The sequence below is a fragment of the Eurypyga helias genome, unplaced genomic scaffold (genome assembly GCF_000690775.1).
Source record: "Eurypyga helias isolate BGI_N326 unplaced genomic scaffold, ASM69077v1 scaffold37277, whole genome shotgun sequence".
NCBI lineage: Eukaryota > Metazoa > Chordata > Aves > Eurypygiformes > Eurypygidae > Eurypyga > Eurypyga helias.
This window is the reverse complement of record NW_010263092.1, coordinates 158-27,293: the sequence shown is the minus strand read 5'-3', so window position 1 is coordinate 27,293 and position 27,136 is coordinate 158. Positions and strand designations below refer to the sequence as shown.

The 27,136-nt window shown below is 45.1% G+C and overlaps 1 protein-coding gene across 5 annotated transcripts in view; it reads right to left on the bottom strand.

Annotated features, from left to right (window-relative positions):
* Positions 1 to 23,879, bottom strand: part of LOC104512815 (AP-2 complex subunit beta) — a 72,085-nt gene extending 48,206 nt beyond the window's left edge. For all 5 annotated transcript variants that reach the window (XM_010155935.1, XM_010155937.1, XM_010155936.1 and 2 more), the window contains exons 1-9: positions 23,822 to 23,879; positions 21,751 to 21,856; positions 20,930 to 20,942; positions 20,711 to 20,842; positions 18,724 to 18,969; positions 8,039 to 8,229; positions 5,715 to 5,936; positions 4,703 to 4,823; positions 2,476 to 2,571 (exon numbers count right to left, since the gene is read on the bottom strand). In XM_010155935.1, the coding sequence (XP_010154237.1) occupies positions 2,476 to 2,571; positions 4,703 to 4,823; positions 5,715 to 5,936; positions 8,039 to 8,229; positions 18,724 to 18,969; positions 20,711 to 20,842; positions 20,930 to 20,942; positions 21,751 to 21,856; positions 23,822 to 23,858 (1,164 nt within the window). In that variant the 5' untranslated portion in view covers positions 23,859 to 23,879. The remainder of the gene's footprint in view (positions 1 to 2,475; positions 2,572 to 4,702; positions 4,824 to 5,714; positions 5,937 to 8,038; positions 8,230 to 18,723; positions 18,970 to 20,710; positions 20,843 to 20,929; positions 20,943 to 21,750; positions 21,857 to 23,821) is intronic.
* Between the last annotated feature and the right edge of the window lie 3,257 nt (positions 23,880 to 27,136).

Here is a 27,136-nt window from a genome sequence, read left to right as displayed (position 1 = left end):
GGGAGTGAGGAAGGACAACCAACCAATATCAAACTTGCTTTGTTTTTCTGCAGAAACCAAATGAAAGCCCACAGGATCACTGAAGTAGCACACACCATGCTCACAGCCATAAGCCTCAGTGATTTCTAAGAACTGGGCTGCTGGCAGAATCTCCTGGAACTAAGACAAATCCCCCTCCACTATGGCTCCTTCTGCTTCCCCTTTGCTCCAGGGGAACTGCTATTCTTACCGCATCCCCTTCATCTCCTTTTCCCATGGCAGTGTCGTGGTTTCCTTACAATCAAAAGCATCAGATGACAACTTCATCTAGTGCTGTCAATGGAGCAAACCCGTACAACCCAGACACCTTCACCTCATGCTGTCACGTCTAGCTACACCACACACTTTGCTGTAGACATACCCAAGCTAACTCTGGGCTCAGCTAGGCTATCCAAGCAAAATGATGTTGCTCCGACATCCCCCAAACCCATACGACCGGCAAAACCTGCGCAACATCCATCAACCTTGCCGTTCAGCACGGGTATTGCTTACATTTCCAAAACGAGCGCTACCTCTGCTGGTAGCGCCACGCAGTGCTGCGCAGCAAAGGTAATGCCGCACCTGCTCCACGGTGCACATCACAGCAGACAAATTTACTGTCATACTCTTCTAGGAGAGACAATTAGACAAAAGGCAGGATCCTTGGAGGCAGAGCTGAGGTTCCCTGTGAATACTCATTCATCACCAGCTCCCGCTGGCTGTGCCCTATGTCAAAAAGCAGATTTCTAAGCCTTGGGAACTTGGATGCTGATGGCTGTAAGAATGCTCTTCCATTAGTCATAACTCAGAGTGCAAACAGTCTCTAGTAAACACAGATGCACTGGGGACAGGGATTAACCTAGAGATGAGGATACTGTAATGAGTTGTTCCATATTTGCTCTCTTGAAATCTGGCTCTTGTCAGAGAAGCAAACAGACCTCATCTGCAGCAGTGTCTTCACAAGAGTTGCTAAAAACCAAGGTTAACACCAACTAGAGATACAATTATACACAGGGTCACTGGAAATTTGCTTGGACATTATTATTAATCCTTTGCATATTGAATGTGACTGTCATTGTATCAGAGGTGGGAAGAAAGTGTAGGGGGTGAGGGCAGGAAAGGGAAAAAACTTCCAAAAGAATCTTGATGCTGCAAGGACTACACCACCTTTCACGTGAAACTAGGACAGACACACGGCCAAGCCCCAGTCAGAAAGCTCTTAACTGAGACCTAAAGCAAGCTCCCACTCCCCAGCACGAGAACCGCTACAAAACAGGCTGCCAGCAGCTGCTTTTTACTTCTCTGAAGCCCTCTTTCACGCTCAAGAGCATTTTGTAGGGTCACTGCTGTGGATCCATGCAGACAGCCTCCTGCGGGCACACAACATGGAAGGAGCACTCCAGTATTCTGAACTGCAGACATCAGAGGCAGTGATCACCTGCTCCATTGGGCCCCACTTCAAAGAAAGGCCACAGCAGCAATAAGCCTTTAAGAGCTGAAGGAAGAGAAGGCCACATGGGGGGACGATTCCCTCAAAAAGACAGAAGTTGGTGTCCTCTTTACACAGACTTAGAACAGTTTATCTGGAACAAGGGAAACCTGTGCACTGACACTATACTCAGCCAGGCATGATTAGGTTTTTATTTAAATCTGCTGACAGGCAATGCTCATGGGAACACACTTTAACAAATGCTAAATGAGCTCAGGTGAAATTAGACCACTTATGTGGCATTTTGTATTCGGTTATCAGTTTACTGAAAAGTACCAACACCACAGCACAAGTCATCTGTCTCTCTTCACAGGCTTTCTGAGCTGCTGTCAGGCATACCAGATTCATTTACAGGGAAACTAACAGGGACAACGCTAAAAATTTTATTTGGCATTTTGGTGGATGTTAAACCAGCAGAGGACATTTCGGACCACTGTTTTGGATAACTACAGAGGTTTTTGGGAACTTACTTGCATAAGCATCCAGGCTAAAGAGAGTACATTCCAAATGAAGCTACAAGCTATATGGACCTTTAACACAAGATAAGCAGATCTCCAATTCCATCGGCTGGAACAGGGGAGACAGAAAACATTTCATAATACTGAGTTCCTCTGCACAATCTGTTCTCCTTCCCCCTTCAAAAGGTCAGGCCAGCTATCAGAGGAGGTCCTCATGGAGAAGTGGTCATTGTTCCACTGAAACCAGTACAGTAAAATATTTCATTGAGGATGACTTGCTCTGCCTGCAGGCTGAGGTCTGGGAGGAGCACACCACGCTCCTGCGATGCACTCAACTGGAGCTCACAAGTACTATTGTTCAGGCAGCGCTTTATCCATGACCACGATGTGCCCAGGTCACTTGATTGCCAACAGAGGAGCAAAGAAAATCTGCAGAACATGGGAACGAGATGGCAAAGCCCATCATTATTTTTGAAGACACGCACATAACACCAAGTTCCAGATACTTGCCTCAACCTTGATGGCACAGCGCCCAATTGCTCGGACAGCCTTGCGCACAAAGTCGACGTCTACCTCAGTAGCGTATTCCTTGAGCTCTGCCAGGACCTGCAGAGAAGGCACACCAGCGTGAGTCCCTGAGGTCACACAGAGAGAACATCCTGCCAACAAGCCATGCTACCTGCGTACTAGAACACGAGCAGGATCTCTCTCCCACAGGTAGCCACACACGTTCAACAGCAAAGCAGTTTAGCTCTGTCATCAGTCTCCATCTCTGAAACCCACTGGCCGGGATTAGGTAGAAGACTTGGCCGAGGCTGGCCAAGGCCAAAAGATGGCTCGGTCTAGGCTATTTTCAAATTCCCCTGAACAAAAGTGGGGAGCAAAATCAGCCCTGCCAAACTTCAATGCTGCTATTCCTTCTTAGACTGCAAGTACAGTGAAGGAGGGGTCACACCCATGCAACACAGGCTTTTGTGTACCGTTTATTGTACTTATCGTTCTACATTCACAGTACAGAAAGTTCTAAGCAACCACTATTTTTGAACTCTCCTTTCCTGTGCCGAGAGGAAGCTCTGGATCCCTACTGGATCCAAGAGAGAAAGCAGAGGAGATCTGAGGACACCCTGGAACACCTGTACAGAGATTAATAATAGTGTACAGATTTTCCCCCTCTTAAGAACAAGATTTACTGTTTCGTCTCAGTTTTTTTGCTAATGGAAACTGAACAAGGCCTTAAACCTGGAACTGCTGGGACCTTAAAGACTACTAACTAAAAAGCTGCTTTATCATCTTAAACAAATCACTTGGCTTAGAAATATGATTTTAAAAAGAGACCCTATGCAATTTATATTCCTTCAAAATCTCATTTGTTTCAGTTTCTCATGTCAAACATGACATCAGGAATTTCACTGTGATGTCACAAATAGATTGCAAGGGAGAGGTGAGCAGCACAAAGCGAGACAGTGGTTTGAAAAATCTAGTCAATGCCAATTGCTCAGGACAAAGACAAGATAAAGAGGCCTTGAAGGGCCAGACTGCAGACAAATAAATCTGCAAGGAGTAGACAGGACATCTGTGTTCTGAAGCTTTATTATTTCCTCGGATGATCTATGTTGCGCAGTATGTAGAGCACCCTGGTTTAGTAGCTTATACTTTTCAAACACTGCCCGAGTGCCTCGGACTCAGCTGGTCTGCTGCCTTGGTCTAGAATGGGCACAGGGGTGAAGAGTCTCAACAAGCCATGCAGGGAGGATGTGGGTAGAAGCCTGCTCCTCTCCTTAGGTCTCGTTTCAGGGTGAGGGTTATTTTTGGGAATGCCTCTTTAGAACCAGAGAGATGCATTCGTTAGACTGCAGATCCCAGATTGTGCCCTCCAGACACCAGTGCCCTTCATGCAAACAACCTGCATTATCTAAACATTATGCATTAGAATTGGTATGTAGCCTACCAAGAATAAATAACAATTCTGAATACATTCTCATGGAGACTGGTTTTTAAAATGTTTTCCATGTCCCCAGCACAAAAGGAGCGTGAATTACGTTACTCCATTTCAAGAGAACATCAGAGGACAGAGCTGAAGAGAGCTCCTTAAAAAATGTCACATTAAATGACAATTAGGATAGGACCACAACAGCACTAACCAGAGGCATTAATCATTCTGTCTTAGGCCTCGTGGCTGGGATGGCACTCGAGAATGCTCACTTTAAAAAAGGAATTTGGATTCAAAGTACATCAGATCCATTGGGAATGTAGACTCTAAAGTAGTCTCAATTCAGTTCAGCTTTAGCTTTGTGCAATTTCCACTCTGGAAGCAAGTTAAGCAAAGGTTATTGTAGCCTGTGTAAGGGTTAAACAATTTAAGCCACTTGGAAGTCACACGTGGGTCATGTCTGGCCTTTCTGAATGCCTCCGTTACAGGCACATCCCTCTCACGTGAAAGAAGCGTCATTCTGACCTCAGCACTAGCCGGAGACATCAGCTCTCCCCCTGGAACTGTAATCTGTAAAACAAGATCTACCTAATGTCAGGATGCAAGACATGCCATGCTATGCTATTAACATCTAAATTACGGAGGAAACTCCAACACCTCCCATTAAGTAGTTGCGAAGAGCACTCTAGCAGGGACAGTGACGCCTAAAAGCCAGGACAACACTAGCAGCCGTTGCAGACACCCTCATGCAAACCCTCACGAGAGGGTTTTCCATCCCCAGGGCACATCAGAACTCGCTCAGCTGACCTGGGCGATGTTTGCTTGAGAAGCTAGGCGGATCATGATGTCCAGTTTCTCCAGTTTGACATAGATGGGGTCGTTGTACTTCACGAAGAATACCTTAATTTCCTGCTTCAGGATTTCAGGCCTGGAGGGAACATAACAATTGTTTTGCTCAAGAATGGTAGAAACAGTAGGTTCTATCCTAACCAAAGGTATCTTTTGTTTAGAAATTTAACCAAACATTCACTGAGAAACAGAACTATGCACGTCCTGGACACAAAGGGACAAACATATGAAAACAACAATTTGGAGCAAGTTAGAAAGCTGCAGGAAGAGCTTGAACACAAAATGTAGAATTCAAGTCTCTAAGTATGCCTACACCTGTACCTCCTCCATTTGAACAGCTGAGCCAACCACTGCAGAGAGTCAGTGGGCATCAGCGCTTTCAATGAAAGAAAAACATCCTCATCGCAAAGCAAAACCCACCTACAGACTCATTTTCTGCTTTCACTTGCAAGATGCCAGTGTAGAGTAACTTGGCCCTGAATACAATTGCAAAGTGCTATCCAACCTATCCTGCCTTTCCAGCAAGGAATAACAGTATTTAAACATGCACGTGGGAGTAAACTGGTGAAAAAATCCAACGTGCTGTACATCAGTATGTCACCAGCCTGGTGGTTCTGTGCTTGACGAGAACACACAGACATGTTTGGTTTCTACAGGTCGCTATGAACTGTACCTTACACCCTCCTTCCTGTCTGCAATCTGACTTCAGTCTAATAAGAGGGCAGCCCTCACTGCTCTTAAAAAGGCAGTGCAGAGAGAAACAGGTAAAGAGATACTGTACGATCCTGGTATCACAAGTATGCTGTAAAGAAAATTAATTTGGGCTACCAGTGTCATGAGACTCTTTCACCCATCCCTCAGGGAATAAGACCCTGGATTAAACAGTGCTGCACAGGCGGAAATATCTCCAGGTCTGAGATAACCAGATCCCCCTTGACAACCCAGGAATAACACCCCCGCGAGGCTTTACCTTTTCTGCACAATCAAGTTGATGTTTCTCAGGGCAACATACTGAACTTCGGGCTCTCCAGACAGCAGGGTCACCAGGGGAGGGGCAAGTTTCTTCAGCAGCATGTTGTAATAGTCAGAGTCCTTGGGAAGAAGCTCCAGGAACTTCATCAAGACCTTCACCGCTGACAGCACCACTGCCGAGTTGGCGTGAGACAGCCGAGGGGTCACCCGTTCACAGATACTGGAGAGAGGAGTAAGAAAGGGGTCATGTTTATTTCAGAATGTCAAATATTTCAGATTTTATCTGCCTCTAGGAGATTTTGCTGAAAACAGCTTCCACAGACAGTTCTTTGATTTGGTTTTGTTCACAATGAACAGGTGAAGTCCTGCTTTCCTGAACACGGCAGGAAGCAAACAAGAACGACTTCTCTCACAGCGCCAAGTTTCTCCCCTGACACAGTTAGCTCAGGAACTCTTCCAGCTCCCAGCATCACAGCCTCAGCTCAGTCATTAGCTTTTTCTGCCTCTGCCTGGTGGCATTCTCTATTTCTGTGATCTCGTCTGTCACTTACCAACACAATTTGAAAAAAAACAGCTATCAGAAACACACTTTAGCCCCCATATAATCGTTCGGAAGCGATACACGCTTCTGGCTTGCTCAGGGGGGTTGCTGTCATCTCAACCATTTGTTTCTGAAACAAAAAAGGCTTCTGCTACTCTGAAGATATAGGGAGTGACCTAAATAGCCCCCCAGCTCTCAGCTTCACCACTTGCCTCAGTGATCCTATAATCAACAGCATCCTAAACAACCCATCCCAAGCAGAAAGGAAATTTGGGTTCATATGGTCTTTCTTACAGCATCTGTCAAGTTTCTTCCCACCCCCTCCTGCATATTGCTAACCCAGAACAATCTTATTCCCATCTGTGCCTCCTAAACTTTCTTCCTCTGGAAAAGAAGCAGCATGGCTAAGTGGAGTCTGGAAGTCAAAGCCGGGGGCAGCCCCAGCTGCCGCTGCCCAAGGTCACCTGCCATGCCAAAGCTGCTTCGTCTCAACATGCCTCAGTTTCTCTACATGGAGGGTTAACGATCCCAGCCTTGCTGTAAAGGAGAACACTATATAAAACTAGGTGCTGCCATTCTCTGATCTGAAGGCAGGCTCCAAGTCAGAACTCCACATAAAGGAGTAAAGGTAGTTACTGCCCATCCAGTATCATACATCACCCTTCAGAGGAATCACAGATAAGGAACTGGGACGTGTTCACAGTTGTTCAAACCAGCGGTCCCTTTCTGAAAAAGCTAGGATAATACTGGCCTGATGCCCTGGAGATCTCTGCAGGTTTCCAGCACTCATTAATAGTTGTTTCTGGCACAGAAACACAGCAAAAGGGGGAAGGAGCTGGGAAAAAAAAAGGTCAGCAAGACTACTGGCAATGTTTTTAAAAGACTGATTATCTGTTGTGCCTCAAAAAAAAAGGAGTCACTGAAGAAACCCATCAAATTAAAAAAGGCCTGCCCAGAATTTTGCATGTGGGCTTGCGCCCCTTCCTCCACTCTTATCTACAACCCTCTTATCTACATGAAATATATCCAGTCTGAGAATTCCTCTGTTCCAAGTAATTTTCCTTACTGGTTCCTTGTTCTCTTGTGTATAGAATCTGACTTTTCCGGACACAGATGAGGACGAGGCTTGAAGAGCAGGAGTTAACACCCCACTACCCAAACCCTAAAGTCTTTGTATTTAGGTTTAGTCATTGCAGCTAATGGTAAAAGAACTAGGGTGAATTTGGACTGATAAGAAAAATTATTCCTTACCTTTATTTTCAATTCTGTCATATCATAGACTAGTTTTTAGTAGGAAGAATTATTCCAGTCTCAGCCCTGCAGTATTTTGGACACCGTCAAAGCTCTAAAAGCTTCTTGCCCCTCCCAAGAGCAAAACCAGATTTGAAAGCTCTGCTTTAAAACAGAAAATCCTACAAACAGTGCTTCCAGTGGGGTCAACCATTGTTACAATTTTGGTCTTGGGCTGATCCCTTCTTAATAGTGCCAGTTCCCATAAGAACTAGCCTTTCAAATGGCAAAAAGTAAGAAAAAGAAAAACTGAAAAGAGAAAGTGGTTGTGCAAAGGAAAGGGGCAGGTTTTCAGCATCAGCCCAAACTACCCAAACTTGCCTCCCTTTTAGCCTCTTCTACATCAAGTCTTCCTTGTGCTGTTGCATACCTGAACACAGAGCCCTGTTAGTACAAGACCTTTACAGAGCTGCAACACTGACAGAGGCCTGCAAGTGCCCTGCTACCGAATAACCTGAAGCAGCCTGAGCAAAGAGCAGGAACAACCATACCTCTGAGCTTCACGATCATCCTTGGGGTTGTAGTTGGACAGACAGTCCAGGATGAAGATCTGGCCCCACTCCGTGCACTCATTTAAAGCCGTCAGCAGCTTGTTAATGTTCTGAGGGTTCAAATCCAGCAGGTTGCTGTTGGGATGCGATTCACTGATTTCCGACAAGGCAGCCACAGCATTCGCTACCACCTGGGAGAAGAGAGAAGGAGATGTGTTCTTTGCTAGCATGCCATCAGTGGCTTGCCAGGGATTAACTTGGCCCTAGCATGGGCTACACAGGGGAAACAATCACAGAGATCCTGGTGTGTGCTATCAGCTGCTCAGCAGCAGCTGCCACACCAGCCATCCAAGCCTGCAGGGACCCAGTACAGCTTCACAACCAACCTGAAGAGTCCAAAGCTTGACTTTAACCTTGTTCTTTGCTCAATTCCAGGAGCCTTTTGGGGAGGATGTGAAAGAACAGCAGGAGGGCTGCCAACACACAGGAACACAAAGAGCCAGCATGGGCACAAAGAGTGTTTTGCTGGAGAAATGACAAGTTGAAAGCATTTTTGTTGAAGATAAACAAGAGCCTCTGGACAGAATGGGGACCTGGGACCAGGTCGTCACAAGACACCTTACTCTGGATGGAGCTAGAGACTGTGTCGGAGAGTGCCGACATGGAACAAAAACATCTCACCTTCCTGCAGACTCCAGACTTCCACTCCGGCTCACTTCAAGCAAGCATCATCTCCCATCACTCCCAGGAAATACTCAACTGATACAACCAAGGTCTCAAAACCTTTAATTACCCTACTCATTCAGGAATGGGTGCCTCTCGCCCGATTTCCCCTTGGCAGTCCCGTAGCACGTGGCTTATCGTGATCTAAGAAATGAGAAGAACCCTCTCCTTGGTCAGGTGGAGATGTCAGGTGCCAGGCTGCCTTCAGCTCTGCAGCAACACTGCCGGGACACCCCCTTTCAGAGCAGACAAGTTCCCTAAAATGGACAACTGCTGCTAAATCTTTAATAACACATTTAAATTCCAAACAGTCTCCATAGCATCCACGCTTTACGGAGTCCCCTTAGAGCAAGCGCTCCAGCAAAACCCATTGCTGAAAATATTCTTGCTACATTTAAGACTATATAAGGTGTTCTCTTTCCTAAGCGTGGATGAAAGGAAGCACAGAGAGGAGGTCCTGGGTCCAGCTTGACAAGAGCGACAAGTGGGAGTGCAACAGAAATTTCTAATTCTTAGTTCTATACTTAAATTCAACAGTTACTCTAACAGATGCCATGTGAAGATTTTTTAAATTAGAAAAGTTGCAGAATATACAGACAAAAATAGAAAATTCGCAGACAAGTCTTTTATTTGTTTAACTAATCCGAAAAGCCCGACTTTGACACACAAATCTGATACACCCTATGAAAAGGCATTTTCAGGATATTTTACAATGTATATCATGTCCAGCCCAACCCCCAGTGCACACCTGCTAAAAATGAAGATTTATAACATTGTTTTCTGCAAGATTAAGGTGAAGAAACATCTAAAATAGTCTGATTCTTTGGATGACTAAAGATGCTTCTGATGCAGTACACTGAAAACAAGAACAGCACGACCAGAAAATTCTCTGCATCGTTCCCACCACTGCTTGTCATTAAACCAATATATTCCAAAGTCATCGCACAAGCACAGTAACGTTGGTTGTTTTGCATTTCACACCTAGAGGTCAGAGATAGGATTGTGCTCCAAGATTTCATGAATTTCATTAGTTGAATGAGCCTTCTGTCACCAAAATCATTAGCAATCAGAACTGCTGTCTTCTTGCACCATTTTAATGAGTAACTTAAGATATGCTGCTTATTCTTCCCACTATTTAATCTGCCTAATTTTTGAATGGTTAATGTGACACAGCATAAAACTGAAGTAAAAGACTGGTTTAATTTAATATTTTAGAAGTTTTCAAGTGAAGACAAGTCACAAGACCAACTGAAAAGTTCAAAATTACCGTGGAAAAGCATTTTGAAAATGAAATTAGGACACTGGGAAAAAAAAATTGTAGTAATCTAAAAAGTGACAGAGCCAAAGCACTACAGAAAGGTGCCTGTCAGCTGTACCAAGGAACAAACTGAGCTTTGGGAAATGCACTCACACTGCCAGGCAGTCCCTTCCTTGCAGGAACGGGACTGCGTGGATGTCCTAAACCCTGGGGCAAGTACAAGCCAAAGCAGCTGTACTTAAGTTTCCCTTCTTGCAGGGTAAGGGCAGTTTATCAGTTCGCATTTGCTGCAGGCAAAGGTTGCACAGAAACGCTGTTACGGTGGGCTGCCTGGTACATGGCAGCTCCAGCCCAGAGACCTGACTGCGAACAAGGTCTGGCTTTTAGGATCTTTTTGGGCTCTTTTCAGGCAATGGCAGGTCAGCATAAATGCAGGTGTCCAAGTCAAAGCTAAGAGTGGGACACTATATGGCAACCCGATAGAGCTTGCCAATTAAAGCATCCATGAGTCTCAGATGGCAAGATGCACAAAGGAGCATGGGCTGTGGTCTCCTCAGGGCTTACAAAAAAAGGACTGGAAGGGGCTGTGGAACATTTGGTGGCAGCTCAGTTCTGCCAGAAGGGCTGGGATCTACAATCTCATAGTCACAATTACAGCTGGTCCTCAGCAGACCAGTGCTGCCGTTAACTTGGTGACAAGGTAAATGAAGCAAAAGGGGATAAAGGGAAGGGATAGGGAATATCTTCAAACTTTAAGCAATATTTATTAAAAAACTAAAAAACACCCCCAAAAAAACCAACCAACTCGCTGGCGATTCACACTGAACATATTGATATGTTATGGTATGCCAACAAAAATAATTAGCATCTTCAAGGCTTTTTACACAGCCGCAGCACAGTCGAAATGAAAACAGATTTCAGGAACCAGTCCAACATAAACACTGGTTCAAGTATGCACGCTCACCTCTCTTCATTGGCACTGCCATAGGATTCATTACAAGACAGGAACAGAAGAGCAACACAAGCCGGCACTGCATGGTTTCATTCCAGCACACAACGGCTCCTACTCTGCTGACAGCTCTCACCAAGTGATGGCTCCAGCAACATGTAAACAAAGACTGAAGTGCTGTCCAGAGTTTGGGATACTAACAGGTATCATTCAGGTATGGGGAAAAAAAAAAAGTCCATTAAGAACCAGTCCACACCAATTCATGTATTGCATCACATGGTAACCTAGTATATACTCTGGCAGTCACATCAGTGTCACTGGAAATACTTAGAAAGCTGTTTTGGCCAAAGAAAATCTACAACATCTAAGCTGAGCCTTAAGTCTTCAACTCAGTTGACAATTCTTCCTCAAGAGAGCAACATGAGTTGCTGTCCAACTGCACTGAACAGCAAGTACAAGCTACAAAGTGATAAAACAGCCTATACAAGTGGGTGGGTTTTTTTAGCCTTGAAAATAAATAGCAGTGATCATGTACTGCTGGGGGACATACCAGAAGTAAAGCTTAACAAGTGGTGCAGGACAAAGTCCTCCATGGAACTGGAGGAGGTTCACAGCCAACGCCATACCTCAGCTGAGAAAAAACCCAAACCAAACATAAGCTTCTTCAGAAAACAGAATATTCTCTGCTTTTGCAAGTTCATTTTGATGAGAAACAAACCAGAAGTTGGATAATTTATTTCATAGGCTGGAAGAAGGAGGCTAAAAGGACAAAAAAATAACATCTACTATAGTCTTTTATTCTCAAAAATAATGAGAAAAAAAGCAGCACCAAAGTCAACCCACTAGCCACAGATATGTGAGCCAAACCAACTAACGAAGAGGAAAGCTTCAAGAAGCTTAAACTTAGAAGTTAACAACGTCACAAAGTGCCTCACTTGACTCACAATTCAGAATACAGTCTTTAACCTAACAGTTACCAACCAATGAGAATCAGCCTAAAAAAAACAACACCAAGAAAGCACAAATGCAGAGCAGATTGAGTGTTTAATAATAATAGGTCCCAGGCTTGCTGGTTTGTCTGTTCACCCTGGGTACACTTCAACATTATTCAAACGCAGACATAGCAACATCCCCTTAGAGCACAGTTGAGCCGAATGACAATAAACCTGCTTTTTGGCTGGAATTTCCCAACAAATTTAGACTCTGAGAAGTGTCACTGGGATGAGGATAATGAAATGTTACAGGGTCTTATTAAAAAAACCCACCAAACCAAACAAAACCACACCAAAAACCAACAAAACAACCCTGCACTTAAAACCACATTACAGATTTAACAAGAAACCAACATTTTTAAACCCACCTACAGGCAACCCCCTCTGCAGCCAGAGAGAACAGATCCGACCTCCCCAAGAGCTGCAGAGGTAGGAACACTGATTTGCTAGTTATTCCTTCTGGCAGCTCAAACCTTTAGCTCAGAGCAAATGGTATAAATACATCAACGGGGAGAAAAGGCAGTGGGTGAAAACCCGAGTGTCTGCCTATCAGCCCACACGGAAAAACTTCGCAGGGGGTGGGGGGACAGGAGGGAAGCTAGGCAGATCTAGAACGCTAAACAGCCAAAGCAATCAGATTATTTTGCTAGCATCCCAGGCTAATTGGAAATTAAACCAAGTGTGTAATGGAGCTAATGAAATACAATGTTCTGCTCCTTAAAACAGGAACCTCTGGCTCACCATCCCATTAAAATAAGGAGAAAATGAAGAAAAGGAGGAAAAATTAAGAGGCTCTGAAAAGATGCTGAGGACAGGAAGCCTTCCCCACATAGCTGGAGGCTCCTACCCTCCAGAGAGCCAGGGACCACGTGATGTTTTCGAGAACAGAGAGGTGCTGACATTTTTGAAGAGCACACTGAGCTTGCATGGTACGCTCGTGCCGTTAAGCACAGACTCCCAGATGGGATATTAGGGGCATCCGCACGGATGTGTATTTCACAGGGCCACTTGTTTTCACGGCCACAGACAATGCTGTGTGCCTGAGGGGTCCCTAACAAGTACCAACACAGTACCACGCTCTCTCTCTGGAGTACATAACCCCTACCTCTGTTCATGTTAATTATACACTTCATCTACATGCTCCCCCTTTACTCTGCTTCCCTAGAAATGGTCTATAAGCTGTTAAAATGGACCAAGCAGGCAATCAGAGAGCCCATACGAACCTCTCACACTGTTAATGCATGTCACGTGTAAGGCTTTAAATTAAAACGCTGTGACACTAACACATCTCCAGCTTAGGTATAGTCTTGGAGAAGAACTGCTCATCTGTTCAGCCTTAATTGTGACAGATTTCCAGGGCTCTAGCTAAGTCATTTGTCTCCCACTAATTCCACTGCTGCAGGCTGTACTTTAGCACCTAAATGCCTGGAACTTCACTGCTGGATACGTGATCAGTTCCTGACCACAATGTGAAAATTGCCTGGGTGGGGAAGACCTCCTGCTTGCTTTTTGCAAGCGGGATGAATTTTTCTCGAGGTGGCAATGAAAAGGAGGTCAAGGTGTTATGCTTCCCACAGTGTGCTCGCCCTAAATGGCTTTTGCACTTCCCTGCACACTGCAAAAAACCACCGCTTTGTGGCAGACTAAAACAATGCTCCTGTTCTTGCGAAATCAGATCTGTTAGTTGTAAGACAGGAAGCCATATTCCCCCACTGGGTGAACCTCATACGGTTCATAAGGTGGGCATAACCGTTCAAGGATGGCTCCATCACAAAGGTTCTCCTTGGTACAGCTCAGCCCTCCAGTGCAGGCAACCAAGCTCAACAAGAAAGCCACCGAGGGTCTGGAACCCTGGATGCTGCTTCCAGAAAGCACTGTGGTCTGATCCCAGTCTGGCACCAATCACACACTGGCAAGGTTTCTTTTGCAGTTGTTTTTTGTAAGGCCCTTTGCCATTTTCCTTGCAGAGGTTCTCACTGGCACCATCCAGTGGTAAACGGCTGTGGCTGATCCAAGCAGCTATTCAGAAGAAAGGCACCAGCTAAGCATCAACAAAAACCTTAGTAGCCCTAGGAAGGGGGTGTGGAGTTACAAAACATCACAGCCACAGCGTTTTGTGACAAATGGTGCTTGTCAATAGCTAGAAGTGTCTGTTCCGATTGAAAATGTAACATCTAGACACATGTCAACAAAATTCCCCAGCATTCTGATTAATATTAGAGATCCTGGAATGATCTATTTGGCAAGACTAACACTTAGGAAATTAGACACATACTGGTAGCAGTAATTGGAAAGAGACAGGTCTCTGATGGATGAATTTGTCCATCAAACTTTATAAATGAGGGGTCTGGGAGGACAGACTTAGCAAAGCCACGTAAGTTTTTGCATTATCAAACTCATTGCAGCTTTCAGCCAGACTGCTAATATTCAAGAGGCAGGGAAAGGCACAGCTCCTACAGGTAGTGCTCAAGACTCATCCGCAAGCCTACCAAAACCAAACCAACCAAAAAAAGAAATAAAACCAGGTCCCACATACAAGCTTTGAATCCCCTCAGACCTGTTCAGGATGACAACCTGGAGAAAAAACAGCTACTCAGCGAGTCGGGCTCCAGCCTTCCGCTGGAGAAGCAGTTGCAGGAGCTCAGCCCGAAGCCTAAACTGGGTTTCACAGGCAGAGCACATGGGGTCAGAGTGGCCACCCAGAAGCTGTGCCATCGGTTACAGATGGCAGACCTACCTTCCCCCAGCTGTGTAGAACTTTGCAGCCTGGCTGCTGGAACACAGACACACAAGCTGGCTTCTGAACTCCCCTGGCAGTCTCCCACATCGCCGCTGTTCATCAGCCCACCACATACATTAACATAACCCTGTTGTATACAGTCTCCTCCACAACCTCTGCCTATTTTACTCCCAGCTTGCTACTGCTAGCTGCCTGCTTACTTGGCAAAAAGCGATGCTCTCTCTCCTGGGCAACCTCATGTAAACTGCAGGAACGCCCTATAAAGAGCCCCAAACTGAAGCCCCCGCCTCTTTATCAGCCCCTAAGCACCAGTCTCATTCACTGTAACATATCCAACACCAGGTAAACAAATTCCACCTACCGATGCCTACAAATGCCATCAGGTGTCTCCCAGAAGGAAATATTATCTCCACCTGCAGCACAAAAAGATTAAAAAAGCCAAACCACCCACAAACCACCACAGACATGGATGGGGGACTTCAAGATACATCTTTCATTCTGCAACACCGAGGCTGAACAGAACACTACAGCCGGTGAGGCAGCCCCGGGCTGACAACGTGCTGCAAAGGCACAGCCCACAGCTCCCAGCAGTGTTCAGGTCCATACTAGGATGTGAATTTTCAAGTCCTTGCAACCTTCATGAGCAAAAATCACACACTCACCAAGCTGTGGTGGTTTGCTCCTGGTACGAGATAAAACATCTGCTACAGAGGGGAATAAAGCACACCGCTGTGAGAAGTCCAAGTCCCCCCAGGAGTAATAAGTGCTTTCCTGCGACCAGGAAGGTGATGTTCCACCCTCAGTTGTACAAGAGGAGTTCCATGGCCCAGACTGCCTCCCACAAAGTCCTGCTGGGACTCAGAGGATCACCAACAGTTTGTCAGCAAGGGGTTCATTTGTCAACTCTATTACACAGAAAGAGATAGAACTCCTACAAAGTACGCAGTAGAGGACAGCCCAGGGGGGAAAAGCTGCTCCTGTTTCTAAACAGGCTTATTCCTCAGGACGTGATCTCAGAAAGAGAACAGAAGGAACAAAATGAGGAGCTTCTTCCTCCATAAGATCATCCAGGAAGCCCAAACATACACTCTGAGGTTCTGGCTGGCAGTGAAGGAACCTAGACGGCTTGCAGTCACAGCAGGAGAGACAAGAAAGCACTGTGATCTGTATCAATAGGTTTTTAATCTAGTCTGTGAACTATAGAAACTCAATACTGCTGCAGGGAATTCTGATTGGATGAAGACAGACCTCACCACCTCTAGTTGTCAGGGCTCAATAGATTCCCTTCTTAGCGCAGGTTATTAAATGCTAGAGGCAGAAACACCCAGGCACAACAAGAGAGTTTGAATACATTCTACACAAGGTTTATTTACTAATCAGCTTGTGATGTGATCTCAGTTTACTCTGCATCGATTCACAGCAGTATTTCTCCCAGTAAACTGTGATGTACAGATGGTGTAAAACACGTCCTATTATTGGACAGCACATAAGTGCTACGTCTATACAGCCCACAAAAAAAATGGGAGCAGAACAGCCACACCTGTGAGAGCTTTGATCCAGCACATCAGTGACCAGGCAAAGCATGAGGAAGAAATGCTACAAGAAGGAACTAAAAATCCAACAGCACCTAGAAAAGAACTGGGAGAAGGTGACATCAACCTAACCTAAGCCATGTGGATAACAGGTAGTTTGACAAGAAAATTATTCCATGGGTTAAGAGTTACCCTTGAAGGTCAAGGATTGGAAATATTTGGAGAGAGAAAGGTTGTTCCATTCAAATATTGAAAGACAAGAAATGCTTAAGATGGACTTCCTCTTATGCTTTTCTGCTAATATTTACCTTCCTGAAGAAAACGAGCAGTGATAAAAGCCAGGAGGGAACCAGTCACAAACGAAGGTGTCTATCACCAGCTTTGGTTCTGCTCTGAACTGCTGCCATCTCGTGGTGTGCTCTGCAGCACCAGGGCTCAGCACCCAACGCTCCAACCGTGAGCTGACACCAGGTCTCATTCACAACTGTCAGCGCAAGGCAGTATCAGAAAAATTTTTTAAAAAGTTTGTCCAAGACTTCAGGCAGCCTCTGGCCATCTGTAGATGTGTAACAGACCCACCTCACTCACCCCACTATGACCTACTGTTAGTGTTGGATGTCAGCCATGTTCTGTGGTGATCTGTCCCTCCCAAGTACAAGCAGGAACACACAAAAATTCTGAGACGTTATCCTGAACCTGTATTTTGTTAGAACATGAGGATTACGTGAAGACATGCTTTCTGAGTTGTGCTATCCCAAAGTTACCAGCAAGAAAGGTCCTTTCAACTGAATAAACCCAGCAGCATGCTGACAGCTTTATATACAACCCAGACCTGGTTCTGCTGAGCTTTACACTCAAAGAAATGCAGAGCAAAATAGGGGAAGCATTTGCCTTAAGACAGCTCTGGGAAGAAATGAGGGTTCCTCTATGATCTCAAGGGACAGAGGGCAGCCACAAGCACTTCAGGCCCATCTGTGACATGAGATTAGAGACTCCAGCCACAATCAAACTTCTGCAGTGTCACCACCCAGTAACTGAACCATGCCCTTGTACACATCATTGGCCCATTGCCTGCACAGGGTAAGACATCTCAGATAACTCAGCTGAAAAGCCACCAACCCATCTGGTAACTCGATACATAAATCCGTATCAGTACATATGCAATAACAAGTTTTCATTAATTCCTTCAGGAGAAACTGCAAAGCTACCAGAGATTTTTCAGAAAAAACTAGGGAACCGCCAGACCCTTTAAGCACGACTACAGCCAGCTCACCCGGAAGGACGCACTCCTACCCCTGTTCAAAAGACCATCTGTATTACTGTATGTGAATGAAGGCCAGATCCTGACAACAAAAAGCCCAGATAAAGAGGAAAAGCAGCTTGGCTGTGCACCTACAGCACCTCAACAGGACTCCACAGCAATGCCCGAAGTCTCTGCATGATACTACGATAACAAACTGGGAGTCCAAAAATATGAGGGAAAGGGTGAGGTTTCTGACAAGGTCACCTCCAGCTTAGTCAAACATCTTTATGATGAGGATGATTTGAGCTGATAGAAACACGCACTCTGATCTCTGCAGAGTCACAAGGCAATTAGCAAGCCACAGATGGAGTTGTTACTCTACCGAGCTAGAACGGTTAGCGCCTGCTCATGTGCTAAAGGCAGCCAATTACAAAACCGTAATAAAAGCTTTCTCAAAGACTATTTTTCAACGGGAGTTTTTTTAGCTCTTGGCAAAATCCTCATTTCTCAGAAGAAAGAACAAGCGTGGATTTCCCATCTAAACAATTCTGCTTCATTAAGTGTCTAATGCTGCCCATTTCCACAAGTCATCAGAAGAGGAGAAACATTTATAGTTGTATTAATATGAATGAGTTTAGATAACAGGTTGCAGTGATGGAGATGCACCATTTACAGAGGAACAGGCCATAAGGCTGGATCTATCTGTACCATTCTTTTCAGCATTCTTTCTTTTAATACTCAATACCAATACATACATTTTACTTAAAAGGAGCTCAAAGGCAGGGCCTGCATTCCACCTGATCATGGAGAAACACCTTACCTTGATCTCCACCTATACCTCTGACGACTGATTTACCTTTATAAAAAACTCCACAATTTCCCTACTCATTTACAAGCCAGTGGATTCACTGCATTAGTGAATGGATTCATCCAACCTCTCACTCCAAGAGCAGCTAAAGCCCGCAGGACGGCAACAGCTACAGGGTGTCACCAAGGTAGCAGCATCACAAATGCCTTCCCCTTCTGACTCATCTGACCAGGAAGTCAAACTTTTGCTGCAGCACTCAAGAGAGGCAAAAGCACGAACAGACCTAAGAATAAAAGGTTCTTCCTATTTTCTGAGGCAACAAGTGTTCTCTAACCTATGCATTCACCAGAGTGCATCAATTGCAATTAAAAAGCCTTCATGTTTCTGATTATCTGCCCATTACAAACCCAAGCAACATGCTAGGAAGACATACACATTACCATGGGGTTGGAGTCTGCAATCAGGTCACGCAGAGAATCCAGAAATCCTTGGTCTTCCACCATCTGGGCATTAATGTCATGCAGCTTTGCCACGCAGACAGCTGCGGTCTTTCGTACGTAAGGGTCTTCATCCTTCAGACACTTGCGAAGAGGCTCACACAAATACTCCGTGATCTTGTCCACCCGGATGCATCCCATTGTACGGACGGCCAGAGCACGGATGAGAGGGTTTGGGTCTTCACAGTCCTGCAACAGGACAGAATATGCAGCAAACAAATCCACATCTTTAGCCACTGATATCTTCAGGCTGTTCTTATTTCAAAGAAAAAGCCTTCTCTCTGATTACAGGCTAAAAAAGAGTATTTTTTTTATTTTAGATCAGGGCTAAAAGGTGGAACTTACTGGTTCACAGAAACATTCTACACCATCTCAAGATGTTTTCAGGCTATGACAGCTTGTAAAATAGTGAAACTGTGATCTCTGTGTCCCTTGGTTCTCCCCAGGCAAAGCTTCTTTCAACATGATCTAGCAGCCAAATCCAAAGTACAGCTAAGCTAGAGAGGCAGCTCTCACCACCCAAAAGCTAGCCACAGGCAACTTTCAGATAGAATGAAAGACTAGCTTCCAGCCTTACTGGTTTAAAGGAGAAAGAGAATGTAACGGCAAAAAGTCAACAATTAAACACAATGCAATAGTCACCAAGGTCTATTTCCTCACAGGCCATCAGTTCTAGACAAAAGCATCCCTCAAGTCTGCAACCTAAGAAGCACTAGGCAAAGGCTACTCTAGAGGTGCTATTCTGGTGAGGAAAAAAAAAAATAACCAGAAGGGAAGCTAACATTGTACTTCAAGCCTGTGTAATTTTCCACACAGCCAATCAATCTACATCTCCGGGCAACATTCCTCCAAAATCAGCCTATAAAAGGATGGATGCAGGATGACCTGCAAAAGCATACATTTACCTTTCGCTGTTTAAATTTCCTACAGCTGAAAAAACACCCGAATGCACCCCTTGACACATCAAGAGAAGTGACATCTCTCACCAGCGCGTTCAACACCCTGAACTGTCGGCGGCGTGCGACACGCTGAGCTAGCGCAGACTAGCGTCAACACTGTCTCTTCACTAACACTTGTCCCTCAACTTGCCAAAAGGGACATCAGACACTTCCTTGCACGGAAAAGCATGACGCTGAAAGTATCATGGTTTTTCTGTTAGTCCATTCTAACAGAATTACACTTTAAAATACATGACAGACAACAGTATTCTTCCAGAGAGGGAGGGAGATGCATCTCTGGCCAGAAGAGCAGAGCTGCTCTCCGCATAGATTCCCTCACCTCTTTCCGCCTCAGGCACCATGCTTTGAAACTTAAACAGATTCCCCAGTGTCTCAGATTTTATAACGCTCTAGGGGAAATCTTAAACTTTCTCTAAGCACCAGGTTTTAACTTACGTAACATGGGACTGAAATAACATTTCCTAGATAAGGAGAGACAACTTGACAACAGAATTAAAGGCACTACAGCGGTTGGGCTGTTACTTTTCCAGTGAATCAACTTCCAGTTTCACCAGAGATAACAGTTTTCTCATGCAGAGCAAAGCTGAAACATTCAAACAAGTAGTAGATATCCGCATAACAGAGATACTACAGAGGCTGGAAGATGAAAAATATGAATTCTGTTATCCAACACCAGAAGTTGGCCTTCAATGAAAATTAAAACGATAGAAGCAGCTTTTCCTGGAGCAGGTTCTCTCATAACCACTTTCAGAGGCACTTAAGTCATCTCCTCTGCAATAACTAGCAGCAGTGAGAGGACCGAGACCTGCTGGGTTCAGCATGCCAGCTCTTTATTTTCTGCTCCTCTACAAGCACCCCCAACCCAGATACTCAAGAACAAACGCAGGGATAAACAGCGGCTCAGAAGGGCTAACAGACAAAGGTGACAGCCACGCTGAGCCATGTTCTGATGAGCTGAGGGAGCGAATTACCTTCACAAAGCTGTTGACAGCCATAATGGCCATATCTGGCTGACTTTTGGCATAGTTCATCAGGTACAGGTAGACCAGCTTCTTCAACTCCAAGTTGTCGGTCTGCATGCAGTTCACAACATTTTTAGTGAGCTGGGTAGCCAACAGTGAGCAGGAGTAGAGAGAAAGCAGTGAGATTACATGGTATACGAAGGGGATAGTAACAATGTCAAGGAAGACAGGAAAACTGGAGCTCCACTTTAAGTATCCCACTGTCTAATGAGAGGTCAACTTCCCCCTCAAAACAGGTTGCAATGGCTGTTGTAATAGCTTAATCATTTAAACTCTTCTAGGGCTTTAACACTGGTTGCTTCTGGGACAGGTGAAAGCTAATACAATCTCCTAAAAGTGTTTTAATTGGGGATTTCACTGAACAAGAATTCTACCATGCCAGGCCTGGAAATGAAAAGAAAAAAAGGCTGCTTAAAAATGTTTTGGTAATGCAGGACATTTACAAAGAACCTGCCAAATTGTAATATACATCTCTATATATTTGGTTACTTCAAAAGAAAAAAAAAAAGTAGCAGGGGCAGTGTTGCAGAAGGTAAACGACTGTGTCCTTCAGTCACTAGGAGGCAAAGGTTCAGTTTAAAAAACACTCATTTTAAAGTGTAGCTTAAATTTATGCTATGACAAGTAAGGCTAAGAAAAACACTGGGAATGGCCTTTCTAACACTAAAACCCAGGCTAGAAAGCAGTGAGAAAACCTCAACCCAAGTGGTATACAAAATGGTTGAATTATAGATGGGTTTTTAAATAAGAAGGGCTAACAGGCACCTACATAAACCAGCACTGAAAGCTGTTGTTTCTTTTGCTTCCAGTAACAGGAAGGAGCTTGAGAAGCCTGTGACTCAAGCGTAGTGCAGGCAAGGATGCAGCCAGCCTCGCTACCCAGCTAGGATGACAAACTTGGAGTCGTTCCATCGCGATGTGTGCCACCACATCCAACTGAGTCACAGGAGAGCCAGAGCTGCTACAGGTGACAGGGAAGTTGCTTTTACCTGACATCCTTCCCCACGGTCATGGCTGCAATAACCTTCTTTACAGCTTCTTTCCTCTTCTCTTTCTTTTCATTATTGAGTTCAGCCTTCAGTTCAAAAATCTCTCCTGGCAGAAGATAAAACAGATTGAGCCTCTTGGGAGAAGAGAGGGGTCAGGCTTTAGGGATAGCTCAGAAGTGACTTTTTACTTTTCTGGCCCATAAAACTGGCACAACAGCACATGGAAGCTGCCAGACCTTATGGAAAACACGGTTCAGTGAGAAGAAAAGCTGTGACACTCAGAGTGAGCTATACCTTGCTAATGAAAAAACAGTTAACAAGAACCACGCTGCATGTTGCAGCTCTCCCACTTCTAGAACATTAAATCACATCACTGTAGCGTCTGTTTCTCAGAGGCAACCATTATATAAGCAGGATGAAAAGATATTTGGAGATGCCAGATTAGTGCCTGCAAGGAAAAAAAACCCTAATTTAGCTAGGAATTCTGCCCAGACTTTTTAACTTTTGCTCATCATCGCCTGCTTCCTGCAAATGCAATGAGAAAACAGCAGACTGCAGTGTAGCCCAAATGCTGTGATACACAGTGGCAGAAACAGTAAAGCACAGATTTAGTCTGGTGAATAAATTCCTTCCAAGCTAGAAAGACAGAGCCGCTATTAACAAAAGCAGGAAGTAACACAGCTCGTCTAGATCCTGAGGTTGCCAAAGCAGCCTCTTCCATGGCACGAATTGTTCCAGACACCACTGCGCGGAAAGTCAGTTCCAGCTGGGTCATGAGAGTGGCAAAGCAAGTTTGGAAAATAAAGTGACACCCACAAAAGACAGCTTATCAGGCCTGTTCTGGACAGAGCAAGTGGTATGAGAAGGATAATGCTTCCTACTGACAGATAGCTTCCCCAGAAGGACAGCAAGCAATATTCCTACTGGAAGCCACTGGCTGAGGACACATTACAAATATCAAAATATCTCTGACAAAATACATTCTAGCCCCTAACCATCAACTCCTGTACACCAAAGCCAGTTTGTCAGATCAGCAGCACTAATTACTGGCACAAAAAGACTAAAAGGTACTTGAAAGAAGAGAAATCACTGTTGTGAAGAACACAGCGCCATGACCTCTTGTCCTACCTCCTGCCCAAGAAAGATGCTCACATTACTCACACCGAGATGGTGCCCGGAGCAGAGCTGAGCCAGCAGCAGCACGCTCACTAGAGCCTGGACAGCACAGGCTGGCCTCTTGCAGCCATCCCAGAAAAATCTGCCTGATGCCTTAGGACTGAACTTACAGGCAGAGTTGTTCCTCTGAAAGAAATAAGCTGCATTTGCTTAATTTATGAGCTCACTCTGAAGCTTAATTGAACATAAATAGATCAACACTGTAGTTTTTTCACTGGCAAGCATTCATCACAAACTTTCAACCGCCCTGGAAAGAAGAGATTAATGCAAACCACATTCCACATCTACTGGAGGATGAGCAATATCTGGCTTAAACTGCAATCAGCAACAGTGTTTTGTCTAAGAACAGGTCAGAAAACAAAATCTGCCTGAGGCAGTTTCAGCAGAACAGGCCCTGCTCTGGAACAGGTGAATGGGTAAGGGAAGAAAAGGAAAGTCAAAACAGAGCACTGCAGCTTTGGAGGAAATACCAATAGGAAATCCCATTTTCTTTGCAATAGCTTGACTTAGAGACATACATTTATTCTTTAAATATTAAATGTCTCTCAATCAACTTACTCATGTGATGCCCAACTGAACAAGCATCCTGTCCTGAACTTGTCAGCCCACAATTAAAACTTTGTCTCTGACCAGATCTGTACTCAAGTCCCAGTGTTTTGTTCTCTGATCCTTGAAAGAGCAGCAATTTGGGTCATTTTGTGCATCACAGTCATATAATACATTAGTTTTGCCTTTTGTTACCATGTGACCTACTTTCAAAGTGTCTCCCTAGATGATTAAAACAAGAATCAGGGACAGAGCTCACAGAAAAGCACAAGTTCTTCTGCACGCAGTTAAAGCTGTGTAAAAATAGCCACCCATCACCTGCAATCCAGTGCACCAGCTTAACACTAACCTTTTTTATTGGTCGTGAAGTATTTGGAGTCCGTCATGGTTCCAGTTCCTTGAAACACCTGAGAAATGTAGTAAAAAACAAGCAGTCAAACAGCATTCGGAGCTGCCAACACCCAGTTTGCAAGGCAGGAACTCCAAGAGAGGACAGCTGCTGAGCCCACAACTTATGGGAAGCAGCAAAGGCTTTACCCACTTTCATGACCTTCATTCTCCACCTGCTGCTGCTATTACTTGGCAAGCCCAGGCATTTAAAAGGCCCAGATGAACAGTGTGAGTGAAAACACAACAGCCTGAGGCGGATGGGCTAGGAAAGCAGTGGTGCTCAGCCCAACTTTTTAAATTCTCAATCTCAGAAGGGAAAAGGCGGGTTTTAACTCCTTATAATCAGCAGATCTTGGCATGTTCTGCCGCAGTCTTTCCCGTTGGCACACAGTTTCTTTTCCCCAAAACAGCACTGCATATTTAACATCTCCACCGGATGCAGAGAAGTCCATGTTTCAGACAAAGGAAACTGTCACCTCCCCCTAACGATACTTCCCTGTGTTGCATCTTCTTGATGGAAGGGACAAGTAACCCTACTTGCAATACCCACCCCGAGGCCCTTTCATTCCTTTCCCTTCTTTTGTTCCCAGGAGATGCAAAGCAGGTTTTTTGAAAAGAAAAGCCATTACTTCTCAGTTCTGCCAAGCTTGAAATTGAAATCTTTCTCTGCCAAGATCTGACATTCCACCTCTGACACACACGCAAGCTTATTATTTCAGTGCCACATCGCATTCTCGGGACAGGACCGAAAAACACCGCTGGGCCAGGAAGTGCTCAGCAGAGCCCAGAGAATGGTCCCACCAGCACTTTTCTTGCTCCACGGAACCAAGTTATTAACAACTTAGAATACAGGGATTGCCCAAATGCATGGATAGCCATCATTTTATTCTTATAATTGCCAGCTCTGTGACAATCATGACTCAAACAGTTTTCAAACCCTGGCTGAAAACCAAGCATAAGAGTGGGCAGTTCTGTTGTCTTTGATGAAACAGAACCTATGACCCTAAAACCATCCCAATAAAGGGTTTTCCTACCTATTTCCTCTTTTTTTTTTTTCCCCAAAATCCCCTTCTCTTGTACATGACCCATGACCTTAAATGCTACCAGCTGAGCAGCAAGCCATCTCTTCCCTAAACACTGCCTCTCAGCCTCAAAGGTCTTGCTGGCTCAGCAACAAAAGGACAAGCGTAGCTTTGAACTCCAAGACACTGCCCAGCAGCGCAACCAGCTTGCAGTTTCTTAGCACTTCCTTCCTCATCCCTTAACCAACCCCAACAGCATCACCACTCCTTTTCCCCCCCCCACTCACCTCCCCCTCGATCAGTTACTACCTCGGCAGTTAAATTCCCAGCAGCAGCAGCGAGGGGTAGCGCTACAATTCCTGCCACCTTCAGCGTGCTCTACAGCATGGCAGTGCAGAGCAGTTGTAATCTGTTCCCGCTGCCAACCAACCAGACGAGAAACAACCTGTTGCCTAGCCCAGATTCCCGGAGCCCTCCCTGCCCTGTGCCTCCGCGGTTCCCGCCTCATCCCAGTTAGCTGGTACGACTGGGTTTGGTTTGATTTCTCCCTGCTCCAAGCTGGAAAGCAAACTATGCTTGGGGACAGCTCCGGAAGTGCCTTCCTCCTGCAGGAGAGGTTTGCCCTCCTTCCAAAACAGAGGCTGCGTTGGGAAAGCTGCGCGAGCCACAACATCGCAGTCTTGCCAGCAAAACAAAGTACGACATCACATCATCACAAAAGCAGCTGTTGTGGGTCTTGTTTTCCAATTAAAATCATGGCCCATGTTCAGCTGCAATATTATTGCTGACACAGTCCTTCGGATTTGAGCCCAGCGTCGAAGATGACTTAAATGTTTTCCTTTATGAGAATATTTGGCATGGTGCCACGCAAAAGGCATTGAACATAGTCTCACTGTTTGTTTGCATTATATGTGGATTTGTCGAGCTGGGTCATCGCTCCCAGCCAAGCTAGTCCAGTATTGTTTTAACAGTGGCCAGAGCAGCAGATTATAAAGAACATCCAGGAGGGAAAAAACCCACCATACACATCATCCCGGTTGCATAAAGCTACACAGAGGAAGAAACCTTGCTGAATTTCAGAGATAATCTTTAAACCCAAAAGCAGGACATTTTTGCTGTCTTTCTAACTTCCCATCACATACTTGGAAAGACTAAGAATCCTAGAAACACTCAGAGAAGGCTAAGAACAGCACATGTATTTACAACCTGCTTTGATAGATGCAAATGAGATCTGACTTGGGTCAAAAAGCAAATTACCATATTCCAAGGGCAACCCAGGAGAAAGCTTTTTCCTCACAAGCACACAGATTTTTGCTTTATGTATGTCAGAGCTTGCTTCGCACATCGTTCAGAGACAGCCTGCTAGCAGGAGTGCTGAGTATTATCTCATCCACTAAGCAAACTCCTCATGGTTTACAGCGAGTCCCAGATGAAGGCCAATAACAAAACCACCCAGATATACAAATAGCAGTGTTTTAAATAACTCAAGAAAATGCCAGCTCCAAATCTAAACTGAAGAAACCCAAGATAAATTATGAACATCCTTGTGTTTTTAGGAGAAAATCCACATCAGATTGCCCCCTCCTTACTACTCTTCTGCATCCAGCACTTACTAAGGTAGAAACAGGTAAGAAGTGCCCAAGCTGACAGCAAAATGCTTCTCTTCCACCCCCAGCAAACAAGCAGACGTGAAACAGAGGAATCTCTCCAGAAGCTCTGGCAATGCTTAATGCTATAAGCATTGGCTTGACATTTAAATGTAGACTGAACCAAAAATACGATTAGATGAGACTAAGGAACCATCATAACCAGAAAAACGAGCCTCTTCAGCCCAAGAAGACACAGAAAGCTGGATCCTGCATCTGACCAACACCTGCTTCGCCCCATGCCTGACTCCAGACGACGGCCTGACCAGCCCTCCACCACCATTTCACAGTGGTGTAAAGGCGGCAGGTTTAAGGCCTCAGCATTGATTCAAGCTCCCCAGCCTTCAAACAATCCAGTGCTGAACGCCTAGATCTCTAAACTGAACCCCAGTTTAACCTGGCTTACCCTCCAGCTGGTGCCACCATCTCTTATCTGCACCCATTTTGCCTGCAAAACCCCTCACGCAGCCACACGATAGCCCAGGCGTGGCTCAGGGCCGCCGGAACATCAGGAAACTAAACCGAGGGCCAAACATGGGCGGAAAGGCAAAGCTCCAGAAACCCACAGCCCAAACAGCCCGTGCCAGGGGCAGGTAATTTGTTTCC